The sequence below is a fragment of the Mirounga angustirostris genome, unplaced genomic scaffold (assembly GCF_029215605.1).
Source record: "Mirounga angustirostris isolate CCGP_5_RB_7025 unplaced genomic scaffold, mMirAng1.0.hap1 SCAF_3, whole genome shotgun sequence".
NCBI classification, from domain to species: Eukaryota; Metazoa; Chordata; class Mammalia; order Carnivora; family Phocidae; genus Mirounga; species Mirounga angustirostris.
In genome coordinates this window covers 174,614,771-174,635,704 of record NW_026991711.1, presented here as the reverse complement: position 1 = coordinate 174,635,704, position 20,934 = coordinate 174,614,771, and the positions used below count along the sequence as shown (strand labels likewise).

The 20,934-nt window shown below is 41.8% G+C and overlaps 1 protein-coding gene across 3 annotated transcripts in view; it reads right to left on the bottom strand.

Moving 5' to 3' along the window:
• The window catches only part of XRCC5 (X-ray repair cross complementing 5), an 88,516-nt gene that overhangs the window by 28,637 nt on the left and 38,945 nt on the right, over positions 1-20,934 (bottom strand). For all 3 annotated transcript variants that reach the window (XM_045868041.3, XM_064587016.1, XM_045868042.3), the window contains 3 exons: positions 20,536-20,732; positions 11,905-11,998; positions 10,131-10,200 (listed from right to left, as the gene is read on the bottom strand). In XM_045868041.3, the coding sequence (XP_045723997.1) occupies positions 10,131-10,200; positions 11,905-11,998; positions 20,536-20,732 (361 nt within the window). The remainder of the gene's footprint in view (positions 1-10,130; positions 10,201-11,904; positions 11,999-20,535; positions 20,733-20,934) is intronic.

Genomic DNA, 20,934 nt, shown 5'->3' with positions numbered 1-20,934 from the left:
CCCTGCTTAGTGGGGAGTCTGCTTCTCCCTCTCCCTGTGCCACTCCCCCTCCTTGTGCTCTCTCTCTCTCCCTCTCTCTCTCAAATAAAATCTTAAAAAAAATTCTTAAGAAAATTCAGAGTATATAAAAACAATTAGAAGTAATAAACAAGTTTAATAAGTTTGCAGGATATAAGATCAATATACAAAAATCAATATTTCTATATACTGGCAACAAACAAGTCAAAAAATAACTTAAAAAAATTCCATCCGCGATAGCATTAAAAAGAATAAAATACTCACAAAAATTTAACAAAAGAAGTGCAGGACTTGAATACTAAAAACAACAAACACTATGGAGAGAAAGTAAATAAAAGCCTAAATAAATGGAAAAATATCCTATGTTCATGGGTTAAAAAATTCAATATTGTTAAGATGGAACTCCTCCTGGGCACCTGGGTGGCTCAGTTGGTTAAGCGACTGCCTTCGGCTCAGGTCATGATCCTGGAGTCCCGGGATCAAGTCCCACATCGGGTTCCCTGCTCAGCGGGGGGGTCTGCTACTCCCTCTGACCCTCTTCCCTCTCGTGCTCTCTGTCTCTCAATCGCTCTCTCAAATAAATAAATAAAATCTTTAAAAAAAAAAAAAAAGATGGAACTCCTCCCTTAGTTATTCTATATGCTCAATGCAATCCCCATCAACATCCCAGGGGACGTTTTTCTATAAATTGAAAAGCTGAATCTAAAATTTATATGGAAATGCAAAGGACCTAGATTAGCCAAAACAATGTTAGGAAAAAACAAAATTGAAAGACATATTATAGTATTTCAAAGCTTACTATAAAGCTAAAGTAATTAAAATAATGTATCAATGAAGAACAGACATAGGTCAATGTAAGAGAATTGAAGGGTATAGAAATAAACTCTTACATGTATGATCAGTTGATTTTCAACAAGATACCAAGGCAACTGGATGGGAAAAGGATGTGGTTTTTCCAATAAATGATGCTGGGACAACTGGTTACCCTTTGAAAAACAATACATCTAGGATACTCACCCTCATAACCATTTACAAAAATCAACTCAATGGATTATAGACCTAAACCTATCAGAAGAAAATCTTTGAGACTTGGCTAGGCAAAGATTTCTTATGTAAGACTGCAAAATGATAATCCATAAAAGAAAAACTGATAATCTAAAAAATCAAAAGAACATTATACTTCAAAAGACACCACTGAAAAGATAAACCACAGACTGTAGAAAATATATGCAAATCATATATCTGACAAAGGACCTGTATCCAGAATATATACAGAATTCTCCACATCTAGATAAGACAATTAAATTAAGAAATGGGGAAGAGATTCGGATAGATATTTCACCAAAGAAAAAATATATGAATGGCCAATAACCATCTGAAAAAAGGTCAGCATCATTAGTATTTAAGGAACTGCAAATTAAAACCACATAGGGATGCCAACACATCGCCATCAGAATAGCTATAATTGAAAAGACAACACAAGTGTCATCAAAGATATGGGGAAAGTGGAACCGTCATTCACTGCCAGTGAGATGTTAAACGGTAGAACTGCTTTGAAAGGAGTGTGGCTGCTTCTTAAAAAGTTAAACATAAACTTCCCAGCAATTCCACTCTCACCCAAGAAAAACAAAAAAATACAAAGACCTATAATTTTCATAGCATTATTTATAATAGCTAAAAACTGGAAACTATCCAAATATACCCATCAATTGGTGAATGGATAAACATAATGTGGCATATCCATAAAACAGAGTATTTTTCAGCAGTAAGAAGAAATCAATTATTCAGGACGCCTGGGTGGCTCAATCGGTTAAGCCTCTGCCTTTGGCTCAAGTCATAATCCCAGGATCCTGGGATAGAGCCCCACATCAGGCTCCCTGCTCAGCAGAGAGCCTGCTTCTCCCTCTCTCTCTGCCACTGCCCCTGCTTGTGTGCTCTCTCTCTCTCAAATAAATAAAATCTTAAAAAAAAAAAAGAAATCAATTACTGATACATGCTACAACATAAACAAACTTCAAAAACTTTATGCTAAGTAAAAGAAGCCACATGCAAAAGACTGCATAATGAGTGTTCCATTTACAGAAAAGATAAATCCATAGAAACAGATGTGGTTACTTGGGGTGGTGATAGTTTGAATGGACTACAACTGGTCAGGGGACCTTTTTTGGGTGAGAGAAGTTTTTAACTGGATTACGGTGATGATCATATAACTTTATAAATTTACAAAAGATCACTGAGTTGCACATAGAATTAGTGCAGAGACTTGTGGAGATCTACCACAGACAGAAAGGAAGCTTCCACTATGTTTCCACGATAGAATAACTGCTAAAGCTCAGATAGGGAATTTTATCCTCAGTGCCCCAAGGAAACACTACTGGATTCCAAGGACAAGGGAACTATCAAAAAGATCACGCTCATGAGAAATGGCCCCTGACTCCAATGGCCTACAGTGGCTATCTTGAGTGTTTCAGCTGCATCTCATTACCACTAAAAGACACAAAGAGATAAATTACAGGATTTCAGCAGTTTAATCTGACAAAGGAAATGAAAATGGGCCTGTATCAGTCAGCTCAAGCTGTCATAACAAAACACCATGGGCTAAGGAGGCTTCAGCATGAGAAATTTATTTTCTCACAGTTCTGGAGGCTGGTGCTATTATGGTCAGGTTTTGGTGAGGGCTCTCTTCCTGGCTTGTAGTCGTCACCTTCTCACTATATTCTCAGATGGCAGAGAGAAAAGAAAGATAGGAAGAGAAAAGAGAAGAAAAAGCACAAATCTAATGTCTCTTCTTATAAGGTCACCAATCCCATGAGGGCTCCACCCTCATGATCTCATCTGAACCTTATGACCTCAAAAACAAAAAACAAAAAACAAAAAAAAAGGCTGGGACGCCTGGGTGGCTCAGTCAGTTAAACGTCTGCCCTCGGCTCAGGTCATGATCCCAGGGTCCTGGGATCCAGCTCTGCATCAGGCTCCCCGCTCAGCGGGGGAGCCTGCTTCTCCCTCTCCCTCTGCAGCTCCCCCTGCTTGTGCGCTCTCTCTCTCTCTCTCTGTGAAATAAACAAATAAAATCTTTAAAAAAAAAAAAGTGAAAAAATTGTTTTAAAAAAAAAGTTAACTATTCTCCGTTGTCCAAAGGCATCCATGCTGACAATATTCTCAAGCCCTACTGAAACTGTGCTCCACATCTGAACAAAACTCCCTTCCCTTTTCTAGCCTAAAAAACAAGCATGCCATTTTTAAAAGTTTTATGTAGACGTGCCTAACAGACAGGACTAACTGTATCAAATTATACTTGCCACTTCTTTCTGTGTCAGCATATTTTTTGCCTTGGGCTTGCAATTTGAAAGGGGAGGGCCCAAACACTTTTATTGCATTTAAGTGGGACTCCAAGCTGTTTCTGGGCTCCTCTTAACACATTTCGGCTGATTAGTGACTATTTTAACAAAAGCCTAACATCCTTTCCTAAACATCTTAATTGGTTAAGAGCTTCTGTTGTTTGCCACGAGCAGTCACTTTAAGTCATTGATTAAAGCAGTTTGCACATCAGCACAATCTGAAATCAGTTTTCTTCTTCAACCAGCTGGGCTTAGGAAGCAATCCTGAGGACAGCCCAATTCAAGGAGAACCAAGTGCAATGCCCTGCGTGACGATCATGCACCATGCAAACAAGAGGCGCAGAATTTATAGGAGGTTGAGGGCAAGAACGGAAGTGCTGTAAGTACATCTGCTCTCTGCCTCCTAGATCGCACTCATTAGCACGCAGCGCAAGGGTGAACTCTGACAGCAAGCTGGAGAACATACCCTTCCTGGGAAGCACCCGTCACTAATCCGAGTTCCCAGCAGAGCCACCTGCGAGCACCTGCCTCGCAGCACTGTGGGCCCGGAGCATGATGGCACGCCGACGGGTCACTATGTTAAATGCGGCTTCAGACTAGCCTGCTCTTCTGGGTGTTCTGACGCGGGGAAAGTGTTCATGTGAGTTCCACATTTTCAGCCAGAGGGAAAAATACCCTTTCCATGTCTAACATAAAAAGGGGGGGAAAAAACACCCACTCAGCAGGTTTAAGGCAAGCAACCTCTGCCTGACAGGAGAGAACAAAACGCTGAGAGTGGGAACTCTGCTATGGCAGAGTGCATCTAGACCCCCTCTAATGCTCTCAGGAAGAAATCTTCGTGCTCACTGGGAACATACCCACAGCAAACAGCCTTTTATTTTTATGCTACCAGTTGGCTCTCTTTCTTAACAGATAGCCAGGCTACATTTTACAAGAATCATACCCTGTAATTAGACATCTTCTGATCCACAGATTGACAGGAACTTGAAAGAATTTAAAAAGCTGAGTAAGAATGGATAGAAGCCTTTTAGGAGAGTTGATGAAAACCAAAAAGACTTTCAAAGTGGTTTTGTGTGTATGACGGTCTTTGCTTCCGGTGTCATGTCTTTTTTCTTTCTTCTTTTTGTCTTCATTTGTAGAATCTCATTTTAATTATTTGGTTGACTAGTTTTATTATATTAAAATGTAAACTGCAGGGCAGTGATGGGCCATTTAATGAAATGTAGGCAACCCATGAAGAAGTTTAAGCCACAAGATCCAGTGTCCTCCACACATTTGCAGTCATCAGTGGAAAGTCAACGACTCCGGGCCTCAGTCCACCCCCAAGAAGATCCATGAGTGAGACACTCGGGGTCACGGCTACATAATTACCATGTCAAATCCTAACACACCCTTGTAGCGGGTCTCCTTTACACTTCCAAAGAAACGGATTGCTGTTTCCAACTAAGACTTCTTGTCATCGATGAATGAGACATAAAATAACCCTGACAGTCAAGTTCTGGGGTTTAATAATTTAAAACCAAACAAGTCAAAAGGGAATCCAGGGAACAAGTGGCATATTGAATAAAAAATATGAAGTATGGACTAAGCCTCTAGAACCCATAATCATGTGTTTTCTCTCTCCTGACTAGATGTGTCACTGCTGTTTTGGGAAAGGACTAATAAAGTGTGTCACACTGCTAAAAAATGACACAACTTTTATAGGGCTGAAGATGTTTACAATTTTAGTTACTGTTTGTATTTACTATCCTTCTTTCAAGACATTCAAGATATCTGACAGAACTTATTTTTCTTAAATTTACCAGCTCTGTGTAAAACAGAAAAAGGCCATATTCTTATCTTCCTACGTTTATCTGGAAAGAGCTATGATAAGTTACATAAGCCATACCCAAGATTACATAAACAGGCCCATTCTCTCTCTCTCTCTCTCTCTCTCTCTCTCACACACACACACACACACACACACACACACACACACACACACAGAGGAAATCTCTCCTAAGTCTCAATTCTTGGGGATCCACTCTTCAGGGCTTGCCTCATGGCGGAGAGTCATATAATGCATGTAAGTAAGCTACTGTGCACCTGGGACAGTGTCATCCCATACAGAAATGGAACTGAAAAAAATGTCTATTTGGCTTTGATGAATGATGTAATTTTATCATGAACTGTTACCACGTTCCATCCTGTGTTGGTAAATTTTAAGAAACACCCTTTAAAACTGAAGGAATATTGTTTGATAATCAATGAGAATGAGGTAGATGGGAGAACAAAAGCAAAAAGACTTGAGGATGAAAAGTGGTCCGAACAAAGTGAGACAAAACAGATTCAAGAAAAAAAAGAAAGGCCTCAGAGCCAGAAAATAAAGTGATCATCATCTAATCAGATGGGTATATGCACACTCCTGCTCCCTGTACTTAAATCTAATGGTAAACGTCCATACCATTCTTGCCTAGAATGGCTCTTCTTGACAGATTTGTTTTTTAAACCAACCATGCTCCTGTGAACTCAACTGGGTGGAACGGAGCTCCACCACCCTACCCCTATTTGGAAGCCTAATAGAGAACCTACAATCTTTCTTTTTTTTTTAAGACATTATTTTTTTAGGATTTTATTTATTTGAGAGCGAGTGAGAGAGCATGAACAAGGGGAGGGGCAGAGGGAGAAGCAGTGAGTAGGGAGCCCTATGGGGGGGCTCAATCCCAGGACCCCGGGATCATGACCTGAGCCCAAGGCAGACGCTCAACTGACTAAGCCACCCAGGCACCCCCAGAACTTACAATCTAAGTGGCAAAACAAGGTCCAGAGAACAAAGTTACATTCCATTCTTTCTGACTCAGAAGGTCCTCAGAGAACCTGTTTTTGAGACACCAGGTACATCCAAGCTACTTGACATAATATCTCATACTTAGTGGGAACATCTCAATTTAGACTTATCTTGATCACAGGAATTATTTAGAGGGTTGAAATAATGTGGCTTTTCCTCCTCCTCTAATTTGCTGTCTTTTGACCATTTTAGCATTCTTCCTAAGTAAAAGCAGGGAAGGAGCAAGGATTTTGAAATCCATGGTGTTCCTCCAACAGCTGGTGGAGGAGGGTGTTCACATAAAGGGATAACCTGGATTCAAGGAGTCTCTGAGAACGCTGTGGACTCAGGTTCTTCCAATAACCCACAATTGCAGATAACAGATATCACGGATGAAGGCACTGATGCACTTACGAATACCGTGTGAGAGAAACAAGTCTACTTTCACCACTGAGAAATGATTATTATGCATACGGCTGTGGTCAAGAATTTTTCTCTTCTAAAACTGCAGTGAGAATGGTGGGCTGGGTAGGGAGGGCGAACGAAAGGGATCAGAAAAAGAGGAGCACCTGAGAATCAAAGACAGCTTACAGAAGCATCAGCAGCCAGAAAGAACATGTTCCCGGGGTTCAGTGTCATCTCCTCTATGCCAATAAGCTTCGGACAAGAAATATCCCTCACTGAAAACCAGAAGGTAAGAAAATGTGTAGATGCCTACTGTAGACTTCTAGTGTCAAGGGGACAGGACCACAAAACTCTAGGTATGACTGTACTATTAAGCCAGACGGAAAGAAATTATACCCATATTTTAGTTTATAATAATAGGCAAACAGGTCAATTTCTAAGGGTAAAACAATCTTACCATCTATTACTGATCATGCTTTTGGCAACTGAATTTAAAAAGCAGATCTACCGGAGAAAAGAGAAGAGCTTCTCCCTCCTCTGCCCTCGGTACAGATCCCTGGGAGGGACAGAGGAGAGCAATACCAGAAAGGTAGCTTCAAGTTTGGAGGACAATTTTGGGCGTCAGGGAAAGTGAGTCTTCACTCACAAAGGGCCTTAGTAGAGATGCCCATGCAGAACACAGCTAGGAAAAGTAATGAACAAACAAAATTTCTGGAGCTTGAAGCAAGGCAAGGAAGGATAAAAGGGAAGCCAGGTTAGGACCATAAGACAGAACTGGTTGCTCACAGGTGGGCAGTCCCATTTCCCCACAGCCCTGCAGAAAGTCCGCCTTTGTGAGGTCACTGCAGAGCTCTGACTGGCCCAGTCCTAGACGGAGGAACAGAGGGACCCCACCATCACACCACCAGCAGCACACCAGGGCTCAGTCACATTCAACATAAAAGGACGGTCTACTCCTCAGAAGTCCTACCTACAGGCACAAGGTTGAAAATACATGACCTTCTTCTGTCTGAACAACAACAAACACGTGTAGGAAAGGAAGGCATTAGGAATCAGGAGAAACAGTCGGTTAAGTAGAAAAATCCAGTATTTGAAAAAGACAAGGATTTGAATCCCTGTGTGATTTAGGGAGAAGTTCATCTCTCCTAGTCGTAGTTTTTCGCATAAAATGGGGAGAATGCTACCTATTGTAACTTATATGCCACGTAGGGGTCACCTGCCCTTGTTACTTTCACAAGACTGCTTTGAATCCCCAATTCCATGGCCTGCGGAAACACTGTTTTCTGGAGATGTGCGCAAATTCTTAAGAATTTACTCTCTCATGGGGCCCTTCAGACTCTGGTCTCCTGTGCTCTCAGGTCCTTTCTCTGCTCTGCCTGAAGTAATTCCAGACCCAAAACTCTTTGTCTCTTCACCAGTTTCCCCAGATAGAGCTCTCAAACCAAGGAATCCAGAATTTTATTGACAGTGAATATTGGCAGTTATGAGTTGGGAACACACTGGTGAACACTGTGTCCTTATAGAAATTCATTCACTCCCTCTCTACTCAGCCCTTCCTTTCCTGAACTAGCTCCCGTTTTTCTACTTCTATGATGTCAGTAGAGTCCCTCTTCTCCGAACCCTGACTGGCTAACCACCAGGCTGGAGACAGGCTCAGCCTCTACCCTAAGCAGTTACCAAAATATTCTCCCAATTAAAAAAAAAATTATTTTTCTCAGAAAATCCTGGCACCAACTGTTAAAGCTCTACTGTCTTCTCCACTTGCTCACATGACTGCAAGAGTGCTCTGTGGGATAACTGAGACAAAGAATATAATAGCTCAGCACATACAGAATATGCTAGCACAATGACCTGAACACAGCAGACACTAGTGCCTGCCTTTACATTCGTGACCGTGCCAGATTGAGTCCCTGAAGAGACCACACCTCTACCAGCCAGAAAGACTAGTCACTTCCAAAGGGAGGACCTCTGCCTTTGGCCGAGGTAATCGACAACATATAATCAAAAGCTAAGAAGGCCTCCATCTTTCTTCAAAAACACGGTAATCATGACAGACAACGGCTGGCTGACTTGCCACAGTAATGTCTCTGCATTCTCCCAAACACAGTCACAATATGCAGCCAAGCAGAAAACAGCACAGGTAGGAATGCTATGAAAGCCTCCTTTGATCACCCCCATACATGCAGGAGAGAAATTCTGAAGTACTGTTTCCACCAATCCTTCTGGAAAGCTGTCACTTTAATTTCAGATCTCCTTCATCTACTTAGATGTAGTTTTGTTTTGTGTTAAACTCAAGAGCTTTTCTCCTGTATGGCAATTCTTAAAAGGGCAAAAAGCTCTTTCCCCACCTCAAAACACAAAACATATAGATTATCATAGTAACGAAGCTGGTCTTCCTCCGGAAATTCTCATGGGCTGGCCTTCGTGTTCCTGCCAGCAGGACTGGTCCGGGAGACCGTATGCTCTGGGGCCCAGGTGGTCACGACTGCCTATGGGCAACAGCACAAGCAGCCCAGGCATTTTGCTAGGATTCTCAGACTCTCAAGAAGTAACCTAGACCTGTGCCAGGCACTGCAGAGGATCAAAGTGGAAACTGTAGGGTTTCCTAGACATTTAGGAGTCATTTCTCCCCCTAAAATGCCAAGAAGTTGGGAGAGAAGTTCTGTGCACACGTTCCCATAAACACACGGACAGGCCTGACCCTGGATGGCAATAATGAACACAATGTTCTCATATGCACAAACCTGCAGGATTAGAACTGCCAGCCGCCTCTCCTTAAAGAGTAAACAGGTACTTGAACACAATCAAGCGAATGAATGTTGGTCCCAGACCCTCTGTCCATCCCAGGAAACTTTAAATATTAGCCCAAGCCTAAGTGGAATTCTAGGTTATTAATTCATAAAAAGAAAATGTGAGGATGTAGTCAATTTCAGAAAGATCAAATCTAGGGGCAGCAGGACGGTGTTCTGGGACTTGTGTAAAGAGGCTCAAACCCTTAGGCCTAGAACAAGAATTATGGGTCACTGAAAAGAGGAAGACATGACACAAAAATGTTTTATTCCAGAGGCACCTGGGGGGGCTCAGTCATTTAAGCATCAGACTCTTGATTTCAGCTCAGGTCATGATCTCAGGGTTGTGGGTTCAAGCCCCGCACTGGGCTCTGTGCTCAGCTCAGGGTCCATTTGTCCCTCTCCCTCTGCTCCTCCCCCCGCTTTCGTGTGCTCTTGAAAAAGTATTTTTTTTAAATGTTTTATTCCAAGTTCACTCACAAGACCCCAAAGAACTTCAGTGAAGTGGAACCAAGAGCTCTAAGGTTCCGGCCTACAGTTTTCTTAACAAAAAGACGTACAAATTAGCTCTTTTCCTACTTGGGCAGACCTGTGCTGAGTTTACCCTCACGTGCTCAGAGTGTTGCTCTGATGAGCTCACCAGTAACACACAATCACAAAGGTCCACTGTATAAGGATACCAACAAAAGGCTACACTTCTTAATCTAGAGTATAAATCCATTACCCTAATTATCTATCTTCCCTTAAATGCAGAGGCAACAGCATAGCACTCACCTTCCTCAAAGCTGGCTTTCTTCTGCCTCACTAGAACACGGAAGTTTTCGGCAGGATTCACACTTCCGACCTAGAATGCACACACAGACAATAAACCCGCAGATCACTTCTCTTTTTGGCAGCACCCCAGCAATACGAGATGGCTTAATGTAGTAAGTGTGCTCTTATAAAATAAAACCAAAGACAAAGAGAAGGTCCTTTCTATTCATTTCCATTTCCAGGGTTATGTTAAAAGCAGGCAGATTCCTGTGGCCAAAGAGCTGCCATCTGTACTTTCACTTATCTCTCTTTATGGAAGCGGACTTCTTTCCAGAGAGGTCAGAAGTACTACAACCCAAGTCAGCAGTCAGCTCAGCCAGAAGGCCTTATGTGACACAGTGCTGGTACATCCAGACACCCAACAAGTAGGAAGGGGAGGATTCTGCAGTGTGGGGTCCGTTCAGAATATATTTGCCCCACTGCAGAGGACATGAGAAATAACTGCCTGATCCTTGGTTTGCTGAAATGCCCTTTTGTGGGGACTGCTGAGGTCTCTCTGGCATTGAAGTTTTGGTAGAACATACAAACATGTTCAGCTGCACATGTCCCCCCCCAAAATAAAAGCAGATATTGTGTGAAGATTTACCATAGTGCTAGGTATGAAAGTTTCAAAGATGAAACTCTGCACACTATATGGCACTTCCTGATCATACATAGGTCTTTAATCTTCCAGTCCCAACCTGGAGGCAGCTGGGTGGCTCAGTCAGTTAAGCATCCAACTCTTGATTTCGGCTCAGGTCATGTTCTCTGGGTTGTGAGATCGAGCCCCGTGTCGGGCTCTGCACTGGACGTGGAGCCTGTTTAAGATCCTCTCTCTCCTTCTCTCTCCCTCTTACCCTCCCCGCCCCTCCCTCTCTTAAAAAAAAGAAAAAAAAAAATCTTCCAGTCCCAACCTCAACAAGCCCAAAGTATCACTCAGCTCACTGGGGAGAAGACAATGGGCTTCTATTACAGCTGGTAAACTTTGGTACAAAATGTACTAAAGTTTCGAGGTTGCTCTGGGATAGCAGTCAGAAAAGCTCTCAGAACAAATAAGGTCATGATCTTTTTTCTTTTATTATAAAACACTGAAATAAAAATCCAAATCATTTTCAGATGTTCAGTTTTCCTGAGAGCATTCCTTTTTAAGGTTGGAAAAAAGGCATGCCCCTTCCTAGTGCATTTGGCTACTAAGGGACAATTTTTAAAATTCATTGATTCAAAATAATGCCACTTAACAGAAAATAATATATTCAAGTTCCAAAACCTTCTCATTAAATAAAGAAGATCTCAAGTGTTAAAGGGTACTTGGTTTGGGAAAATGTTAAACTTGTGAAGCCTGTTCCGAAGTTACATATTAGAAAAGAAATAGAGAAGTCATGCTCTTAAATTTTACAAATTCGGAGACTAAGACTCCTATCATCAACCTCCACTTATCCCATCATTTTAACTAAACAGAAAGCTGCAAAGTAAAGCCAACCAAAAAATCTCTAACAAAAGTGCTACCTGAGCTATTCCATGCACTGCATATTATACCATGCTCTACGCACATGTGTCAAGGACAGATTTCTGTAGGTAATTCCCTGACAATAAAGGAAGAAGTGTGGGAAGGATGTACATGGTTCATATATTAGAAGCACCAGAGAAAGTGAATTATTAAAGGACTAACAAAAATTGATGCATTTCCGCACCGCCCCCCACCCCAAGTCCCAACCTTCCAGGAAGGCGGGAAGCACCCTGGGGAAGTACTGCTTACACTGGTGACACTTCCTTCAGCCAGGCTGGAGATGCTAAAGCAGGCCTCCCCTTCCTCAGTCTTCAGTTTTTTAGAGGTGGGACCCTCTTCATGGCTGGAAAAGAAATAAATGGATTTTTTCTCTTAGAACAGAATACACAATACAAAAACCAGACTTGGTTGACCCATGAAGTATACGTTTATTTTTCAAGTGTCAAAAATAAACAGCCGCACTTAGTCCTTGCTGACGAAGAGCCTGCCCCACCCCCACCCCCACCGCCCCAAATTCCCGAAGGCCTGACAGGAGCCACCCTGGCTCTGCCTCACAGCGCCAGAGAAGTCAGCAGCAGCAGCCTCAGCACAGAGCCCCCTCCGAAGATGAAACTGCAAGCAATGGTAAAGGAAACCCGGCATTTCAGGAAGAGACCCATTTACCCCTCAGATACCATCTGCTAGTTTCTGTCTCAGAATTGGTAGCTATTAGCTTTCCATGGACATGGATGACCTTTGGGTCTAATACCCCATCTTCTCCATCATATATGTGAGAGCTTTATAAGCTTCTGCTCACAGCTGTCAAAACTTACTAGACAATCCTTAATTAAATATGCAAGACCTTTTTCTTAATAGTGCTTAAACTATAAAAAACCACTTTCAAAAAAAGCCCTTTAATTTGTTCTTTTATAAACCTAATTCTATTTTGGGCAATATGCTAACAGTCCAACAGCATCTGTGTAGTAAGGGAAAGATGATTCCAAGGAACTGTATCAAACATCTTATCTCAAGTAACATGCTGGCTTCAACAGCCTGCCTTAAAGTCAAGAGGAGGACGAAAATTAATTGCAAAGGAGAAGAAAAACAGACCCAAAGATTCTGCCCATAATCTCCCTTAAGCTGCTGAATATAGAGACAGAATTTTTCTCCCAGACAAATAATCTGGGCCAAAGCAGTGGTCAAGAAATGGCTGAATGAGAAGGGAAGTTAGTAACCAAGACCAAAACTAAACGTGATGTGTTTTTGTTCAAAAGCCCAACCTTCAGAGAATGAGCCTTGAAGAAGAGGTCATCCTAAAAACAAAGAAAAATGAGGCATAAGCTGGCTTATTCAATGGTATTTCAATAAAGAATCTCTTACCATGAGATAAAAGGGCTGAAGTAATTATTACAGACTCATAAACATGAATTAAAACTTTTATTACTTGACATCTTTCCATTCAACACTTGCCTTTTTCCCTTTGAGAAGGAAAGAGAAGTAGAAGACAGAAGGATAGAGACAAGGAAACATGAAAAGGGGTGAGTCATCCAGAGCTCTTCAAGTAGAATAAGAAATAACCACACAAAGCCTTGATGGCAGAAACAGAGGAAAAATGCACAAGCCCAAGGGAGCATGAAATTCCATCAGAATTGGAGTCCTTTTAAGAGTCACAGCCATCTCAGTGAACCTTTGTCAGTTCTTCCCAAGAGAAAGACAATGTAGTACTCCTAGATTCAAGTCTCACTTTTTCCACCGACTAACCCCTGGACCCTTACGTCTTCTTAAAGGTATTGACTGGTATCTTAATTTTTGTATATATAGAGTTTAAAGTCTATTAAATGACTCCCCTCGCTGGTCTTCAGTTTGCTCCTCAGAAAAATACTATGATGAAAAGCACCATGAGCATATCACTACTCATCTACAGTCTTCCAAAAATGCAAATCACCTCATATAGTGTTGTTAAAAAGTATTATACATATAAAGCGCTATGCTTAGTTCTGTGAGAACACAAGGTTGAATCGCATGAAGAATTTCTTACACCCTCCAAAATATGGTTCTAGGGAAGGAAGGACAAAGAGACATGTATATCAATCCTCCAGGACTGGACAGGTAAAGATAATAAGCAGAAAGTAGTGAAAATTTGAGTATGGTTAATGTTCTCAAGACTGAACCATTTAATAGCATTATTAGGAATTTTACATATATTAAACTAATAATGTCTCTCTCTAGTGGGAAAGGGCAATGACTCTCATCCCAAAATTACCTGAAGAAGCTGAGCTCTGGAAGATAGAAATTATCCATGCAAGACCCTAGCAGACATACAAATGTCAACAGCTGCTGCATTTGGATGTCAGAATAATTTACTGTTCTCATTTTCTTGTTGTCTTTTATAAATATGTATATATTTTGTAATTCATCTATTTGGCCAAACTTTTACCTAATAACTTACTATATGCTGGCCACTACACTAGGCTCTAGATTCTAAATGTACAAAAAGTAATACACAACCAACACTTTCAGGAAATTCACCAAACAAAAGAGATAAATATATAAACAAGGGATTAACAAACTACTGTGGTAAACAGCATGTCCCTCTAAGAGGATAGCCAGTAGCTGTACTGGGCTGGGGCATGAGAGGCAGGCTGGGAAGTAGTGAGAAAGGGGGATGGAAAATACAGTAGCCCCCCCCATCCATGGTTTTTGCTTTACAGTTTTCTGTTACCCACGGTCAACTGCAGTCTGAAAGCAGATGATTCTCTTTATGACTTAGGGTCAGAAGGTCAACAGTAGCCTCACATTACGTCACGATGCCTGCGTCATTCCCTTCACTTCATCTCATCATGTAGGCATTTTATCATCTCACATCATCACAAGAAGGGTGAGTACAAGACATTTTGAGAGAAGGACCACATTCACAGAACTTTTATCACAGTATATTATTATAACTGTTCTACTACTGCTGTTAATCTCTTACTGTGCCTAAGTTATAACTTAAACTTTATCATAGGAATGTAATGTGTACATGGGAAAAACACATAGCATGGATAGGGTTCAGTACTATCCATGGTTTTAGGCATCCGCTGGGGGTCTTGAAACACATTCCCCACGGATAAGGAGCGGGGGGACCACTGTATCTAAATCACGGACACAGAAAGTGTGAGGAAAGAAAGTGGATCTCTAGGGAGCTGGATTATGAATAGGTACTTCTTTTCTTTCTGCTTATCTAGGTTTTCTCTTTTTTTAGGTTTCTCTTTTTTCTCTAGGCTTGATCTTAAGCCAATGTTAATGGAAAGCCACTAAAGCAAAGGTTTTTAATCAGGTGTCCAAGGATAGTAACAAGGAATTTGTGAACCACCTGAAATTATATGCAAAATTTAGTATGGTAGGTCATTTTCCTGGGGAGAGGGTTCACAGTTGTTGTTTTGTTTTGTTTTTTATTAACATATAATGTATTATTTGTTTCCGGGGTACAGGTCTGTGATTCATCAGTTTTACATAATACATAGTGCTCACCACAACACATACCCTCCCCAATGTCCATCACCCAGCAGCACCCTCCCTCCCACCCCCCTCCACTCCAGCAGAGGGTTCACAGTTTTTATCAGATTATTGAAAGGGTCCATCATATGCACACACAAAGATTAAGAATCACTGCGTTGATATGATCAGATTTGTTTAAAAAAAAAAAAATCATTCAGGTAGCAAATGCATGGTAGACTGGAAACAGGTAAGACCTGAAAGGGAAATCATTTAAGGGGTTATCTCAGTAAAGCAGGCCAAACTGAGGACTATAGAAGAGCAATGGCAGTGGGAGATGCTAATACGAGCTAACTTTTTTTTAAACATTAACCATGGGCTAGTCACTACACCAAGCATATTTAAAATACCTCAGTTAGCTGGGTGATGGACACTGGGGAGGGTATGTGCTATGGTGAGCGCTGTGAATTGTGTAAGACTGATGAATCACAGACCTGTATCCTTGAAACAAATAATACATTATATGTTAATAAAAAAAGTCAGTTAAACTTCACAACCACCTTAAGAGTTAGCTATCATTTATTGACCTTTTACAAATGAACATAACAAGGTTCAAAAGGGCCTGACCTTGTCTAAAGCACACAGTTAGTAAGGGGGTCCACAATGAATTCTGTACTCTAAGGCCACTCTCCCGTAGGGCCTCTGAAAGGTACATATTTGTTACCGCAAATAGCACAGAGCAACTTGCCAATTTTAACTACCATTGAAAGGAAATGCTTCGATTTGGATCCAACTCTACTTGGCTGCAAAATCAGTGCTATTAGCCACTATACTAACCTGAAGCAAAGGAGGAGGTTTGAGGTAAAGCTAACACAACTTGGTAAACCAATCAGACATGGAAAGTAAAGGAAAGGTATCGGCTCCCTGGAAATTAGGTGTCATTCACTAAAACACAGAATAACAGCATGAAGAGGGTTTGAAGGGAGCATGGCAGGAGACAGAAGATGATGAAGTCATTTCTGGACATACTGAACTTGAGGGATCTATAGATACTTCAGATGTCCAGAGCACAGGATGGAAGCATATTAGAATAGACAGATATTCAGTAGTTTCTGAAGACCTGTACGTGAAAAAATAAAAGGTCTTGAGACATGCATTGCTGAGGCAATATGGCATAATGGTTGGGAAGGCAATCTCTGGAGTCAGACTGGGTGTAAACCCTTTCTCCAACACTTAACCCCCTGTGATCTTGGGCAAGTTTCTTAGCTTCTCGAAGCCTCAGTGTCCTCAGCTTTAAGAGGGAGTTAACAGAAGAATCTACTCCCCAGAACGGCCAAGACGGTCCACATAGGCAAGGCATGTTTACAGTGCACACACCTGTGTCCAATACATGTCAGCTCTTTCTGAGAAGGAGTCCTACAGGACAGAACATCAACACTTAAGACGAGGGGTCGGGGGGTGTGGGGGGTAACAGTACATTTTGGACTACACTGTCAGAGGCATCTGAGAGGAAACTGCAAAGGTTTAGAAAGAAAAATCTGGAGAAGCTAAAGTTAAGGAAGATATAGGAGTCCCAAGGGGGAAAATAACTGACAATGTCAAGTGCTACAAGGAGGTCAGGAAAGGAAAGGACCGCCAGGCTGAAGGAAATTTCCCAGTTAGTGTCTTATGGAAGATGGGTTGCAGGGAAGTGGTGGGGGCTGGGAAAAGCAGCAGTGTGGACGTTTCTTCCAATAAGCCTACCTTATGGAAGGAAAGAAGATGGTAACAGGCAGCAATCCAAGGGAGAAAGCTGAGGGCATGATTGTATTTTGATTTGGATCTAACGTGGAGGCAAAGGAGCTGGCCAGGAGGGAGAAGATGAAAACACAGAAAGAGGGAAGAAATTATTAGTGGACAGAGGTATCAGATGAGACAGAAGATGGCATCCCAGGACACAGGTGAAAGGACAGACTTTGGACAGGACGAGGTACCCCCTTTCCACTGAGACCCGAAAGAAGGAAGCTGGGGCTCCTGAGTGGCTCAGTCAGTTAAGCGTCTGACTTCGGCTCAGGTCATGATCCCAGGGTCCTGGGATCAAGCCCCATACTGGGCTCCCTGCTCGGTAGGGTAGTCTGCTTCTCCCTCTCCCTCTGCCCCTTCCCCCCACTTGTATGCACACTCGCTCTCTCAAATTAATAAATAAAATCTAAAAAAAAGAAAAAAGGAAAGAAGTAAGTGAAGGCAGACGCAGCACAGGTATATTTTTAGAGGAAATGGGCCACAGTACTGACGCATTCCCACCTACGGGTCTCTATCATCCCTATGACACCGCTATCACCACTGGAGTCATCTCGAATATGCCAGGGACATGACAAAGATTTGTAAGTCATTTCCTCACCAACACTGTATGCTTACTATGTGTTAGGCACTGTACTGGGTTCTAGACATGCAACAGTCATTAGTATATATTACTCAATTAACCCTCATGACAACTCCATGAGAGCTATTCCTAGTATCCCTATCTACCCAGGAGGAAACTGAGGCTTAAGGTGGATAAGCAGCTTGTGCCTAAGGTCACACTGCAGAGCAAGGGGACCAGCTCACATTGTCGGACTCTGGAGTCTGAGGTCTATACCAGTAACCAGGTGAGGTTGGTCGCTGAAGGTAAGTGGGGAGGATCTTAGGGGACTTGAAAAGAGGAGGGAAGTTTAGACTATATCTGCACAGAGACAAAAAGAAATCAAGATCACATATGAGTTAGCTGCCCAAACAAGATTAGACCTCCAATGTCCTAATTCTCGTGTTGAAGTTCCCTGTCCAAGAGACGACATTATCGTTTCAAGGGTGGGCAGCAACACTGAGGGAAGCAATACTTTTATATGGTAGGGGTAATAGAACATTTTTGGACTACATTGTCAGATGGTGCTCCTACCTTTCTGAAATGAAGAAATCACTCCTAACACTCAGGATTCAACAGGTCCAGCATGAATACTAACCTTCTCAAATATTCATTGGATATTGATACTATTGGATAATGATACTATTATTGCTTTGGGTTCTGACTCCTGCCTTCCTTTCAGATAGTTCAAACTGCTTCAGTATCTGTGATTTCATTGTTAAAATATCTTGAGATGAGGCTGTTGTTAGATGGAGAAACTCTTGTAAAGGTAAATTAACCAAAATCAGATCGAGAGTGGCAAAGCTGGAATAAAAACTGGTGATTCCCAGCTCAGGACTCTTGTCTTGGCCTGACACCTCCTGCACAGACATTTACCCACTCCCCAGTCTTAGCCCCTCACCTCTACAATGGAACTAGGTACTGTGAATATGGAGGTGCTGAATATACACAAAAACAAAGCCAGTTGTTAGCAATTTTTCCCCAGTAGGGAGACCACCTCTAAAGCTGGTTGAAGCCTCATCATTAAAATTGAGGGGTTGGGTGCCTGGGTGGCTCAGTCGGTTAAGCGACTGCCTTCAGCTCAGGTCATGATCCTGGAGTCCCGGGATCAAGTCCCCGGATCGAGTCCCCGGATCGAGTCCCACATCGGGCTCCCTGCTCAGCGGGGAGTCTGCTTCTCCCTCTGACCCTCCTCCCTCTCGTGGTCTCTGTCTCTCATTCTCTCTCACAAATAAATAAATAAAATCTTTAAAAAAAAATAAAAATAAATAAAATAAAATAAAATTGAGGGGTTTAAGAACCTTGCAGAAGGGACTGAGTCATTCTTCTTAAATACAGGAACTACTCAATAAATATTTATTAAATGAGTCATTTCTGCAGTTCTTAAAAGCCTGGAAGATTTCTGAGAAGAAAGGGTTGAGAATAGGCCTGTGAGTAGGTGTGTGTGAGCGAGATAATCCCTAGGCCCCAGGCCGATGACTTGGCAATGTTGCAAACCACTATGGAAGCAGAGCACAAGCAGCCCGCGATGCGCTTGGGCTTCCTCGAAGAGTGAGCAGGAGGAACAGAGCTGAAGGTGTAATCACTGCAGGGATCCAATCACAGAACAACAGTCTTCGGGGGCCTTCATGGTGTGCTTTTTAACCAGATTAATTTACATTTTAATCAACGGGAGGAGGGAAAAACAGCCCATTTCTTTCCCACAACACCAGAAGGTAATCAAGATCATGCACTGGAGCTTTAATACACAGAGAACAGCCACATGACTGTGGCAAGACCACAGCAAACCTGTCTCGGGAAGAAAGGGACTCAGAAGTGTACAGAGCTGTTCTAAAATCCTAATCCAGAGGGATACAGCAGATGAGGATAGCAGAGGGAAAGCGGATTTTTAGTGACAGTCTGCCTATGTAGAAGAAAAAGAAACACACAGCTCTCCAGGATGTGTTAGGAACGCACATGATAGAACATACCAATTCCATGATTTTTTCCTTCCAATTCTGACAAAGCTTGGGGTATTAACCTCTAAAAAGTCACAGAACATGCAAAGCTTTCTATTCAATGTGGAAAATAATTCAATAAATTAATAATTTACAGAACCCTGTGATGGTTTCTGAAAATTATTCTGTACTCCTCCAAGGGGTATTACAAACAGTATGCTTTAGTCTGTCAATAAAGATACAGGTGTGGGAAGGAAATCAAAAAAAGAAAAAAAAAATTATGGTCTAAAACTGAATCTTAGAATGTAACCTAAAGAAATGAATAGATCATTTTGATTTGGGGAGAAAAGTCACCAATAACTGAACCCACACCTGGTAAAATCAATGTTATACACCTAAATGATTCGGGATCATCAACAACTTGTTACAATTTTTGTTTTGCTTTGAATGTAAACTGACACAGATTGTGAACAGCATCTGATGAGGGAAAAAACTTATTTAGCTACCTGAAAGCTTGATTTGGTTTAAGCTTGATCACAGGAAAGCATTTTGCAGTCCTTAAACTACAAATCCCTCACTCCTGGTATACCCAAGTACATCACTGATATAGTAAGAGCACAGCTAAAGAAGGATCAGGTTTTCATCCTTCCTCCCACTTTTCTTCCCAAAATCTCACTGCTATTCTCTGATGCCAGCCTCCCAATTGAAAAAACTTATGACCTTGAGCCCTGTCCTCTCAGTCCCAGCACCCTACTTTAAAAACAGGAAAAGTTAGTGTTAGATGTTCAAAAACTGTTTAGCCTTCCCATTAAACATAAATCACCAAGAATGTGATGCTGATCAAAATATCAATAACCCAAAATATAGCTCTAAATTCCAGGTAGAAAAAAAAAGAAAAGAAAAGAAAAATAAATTCCAGGTGAATTTGTAAGGATAATAGGTCTACAATGGACAGACAGGAGAAACGACTACTTTCAATGCAAGGGTCAAACATCAAAAGGTTTCTTCCTTCAACCACAGACCCATATGCAACTCTTAATTCCAGAGCTCCTCTAAGACTGCCCAGTCTTACGTACAATGTCAAGTGCAACTACATCGAGTACTTACTTGTCTTGGAAAATGTTCTGAGCAGTCACTTGATCCTTTTTCTTGATGACTTCAGTCAGAGGGAAAACGGTCTTTATTTTAGAGAGCAGAATCTGACATTTAGCTGTCACCTCAGTGGGGGGGTCCAGCATATTCAAAATATGCTGCTGAATAGGGGGCAGAGGCTCCTGGGGATGTAAAGCTCTATGTAGCAGACACTGTGGAAAAGGAAGAAGGGTTTTAAAACACAGATGTAGACATCATACCCACCACTAGACTTTTCTGATCGGAGATCCTCTGTGTTTAGTTTGCAAGGGCTATAGGATTCCTACCACCTCTAACAGGGAACAAAGAGGTGGCCTCGGAAGCACCTGGGTTAGCAGGACACCGGCAACATCTACAACCAACTGTAAACTAGAT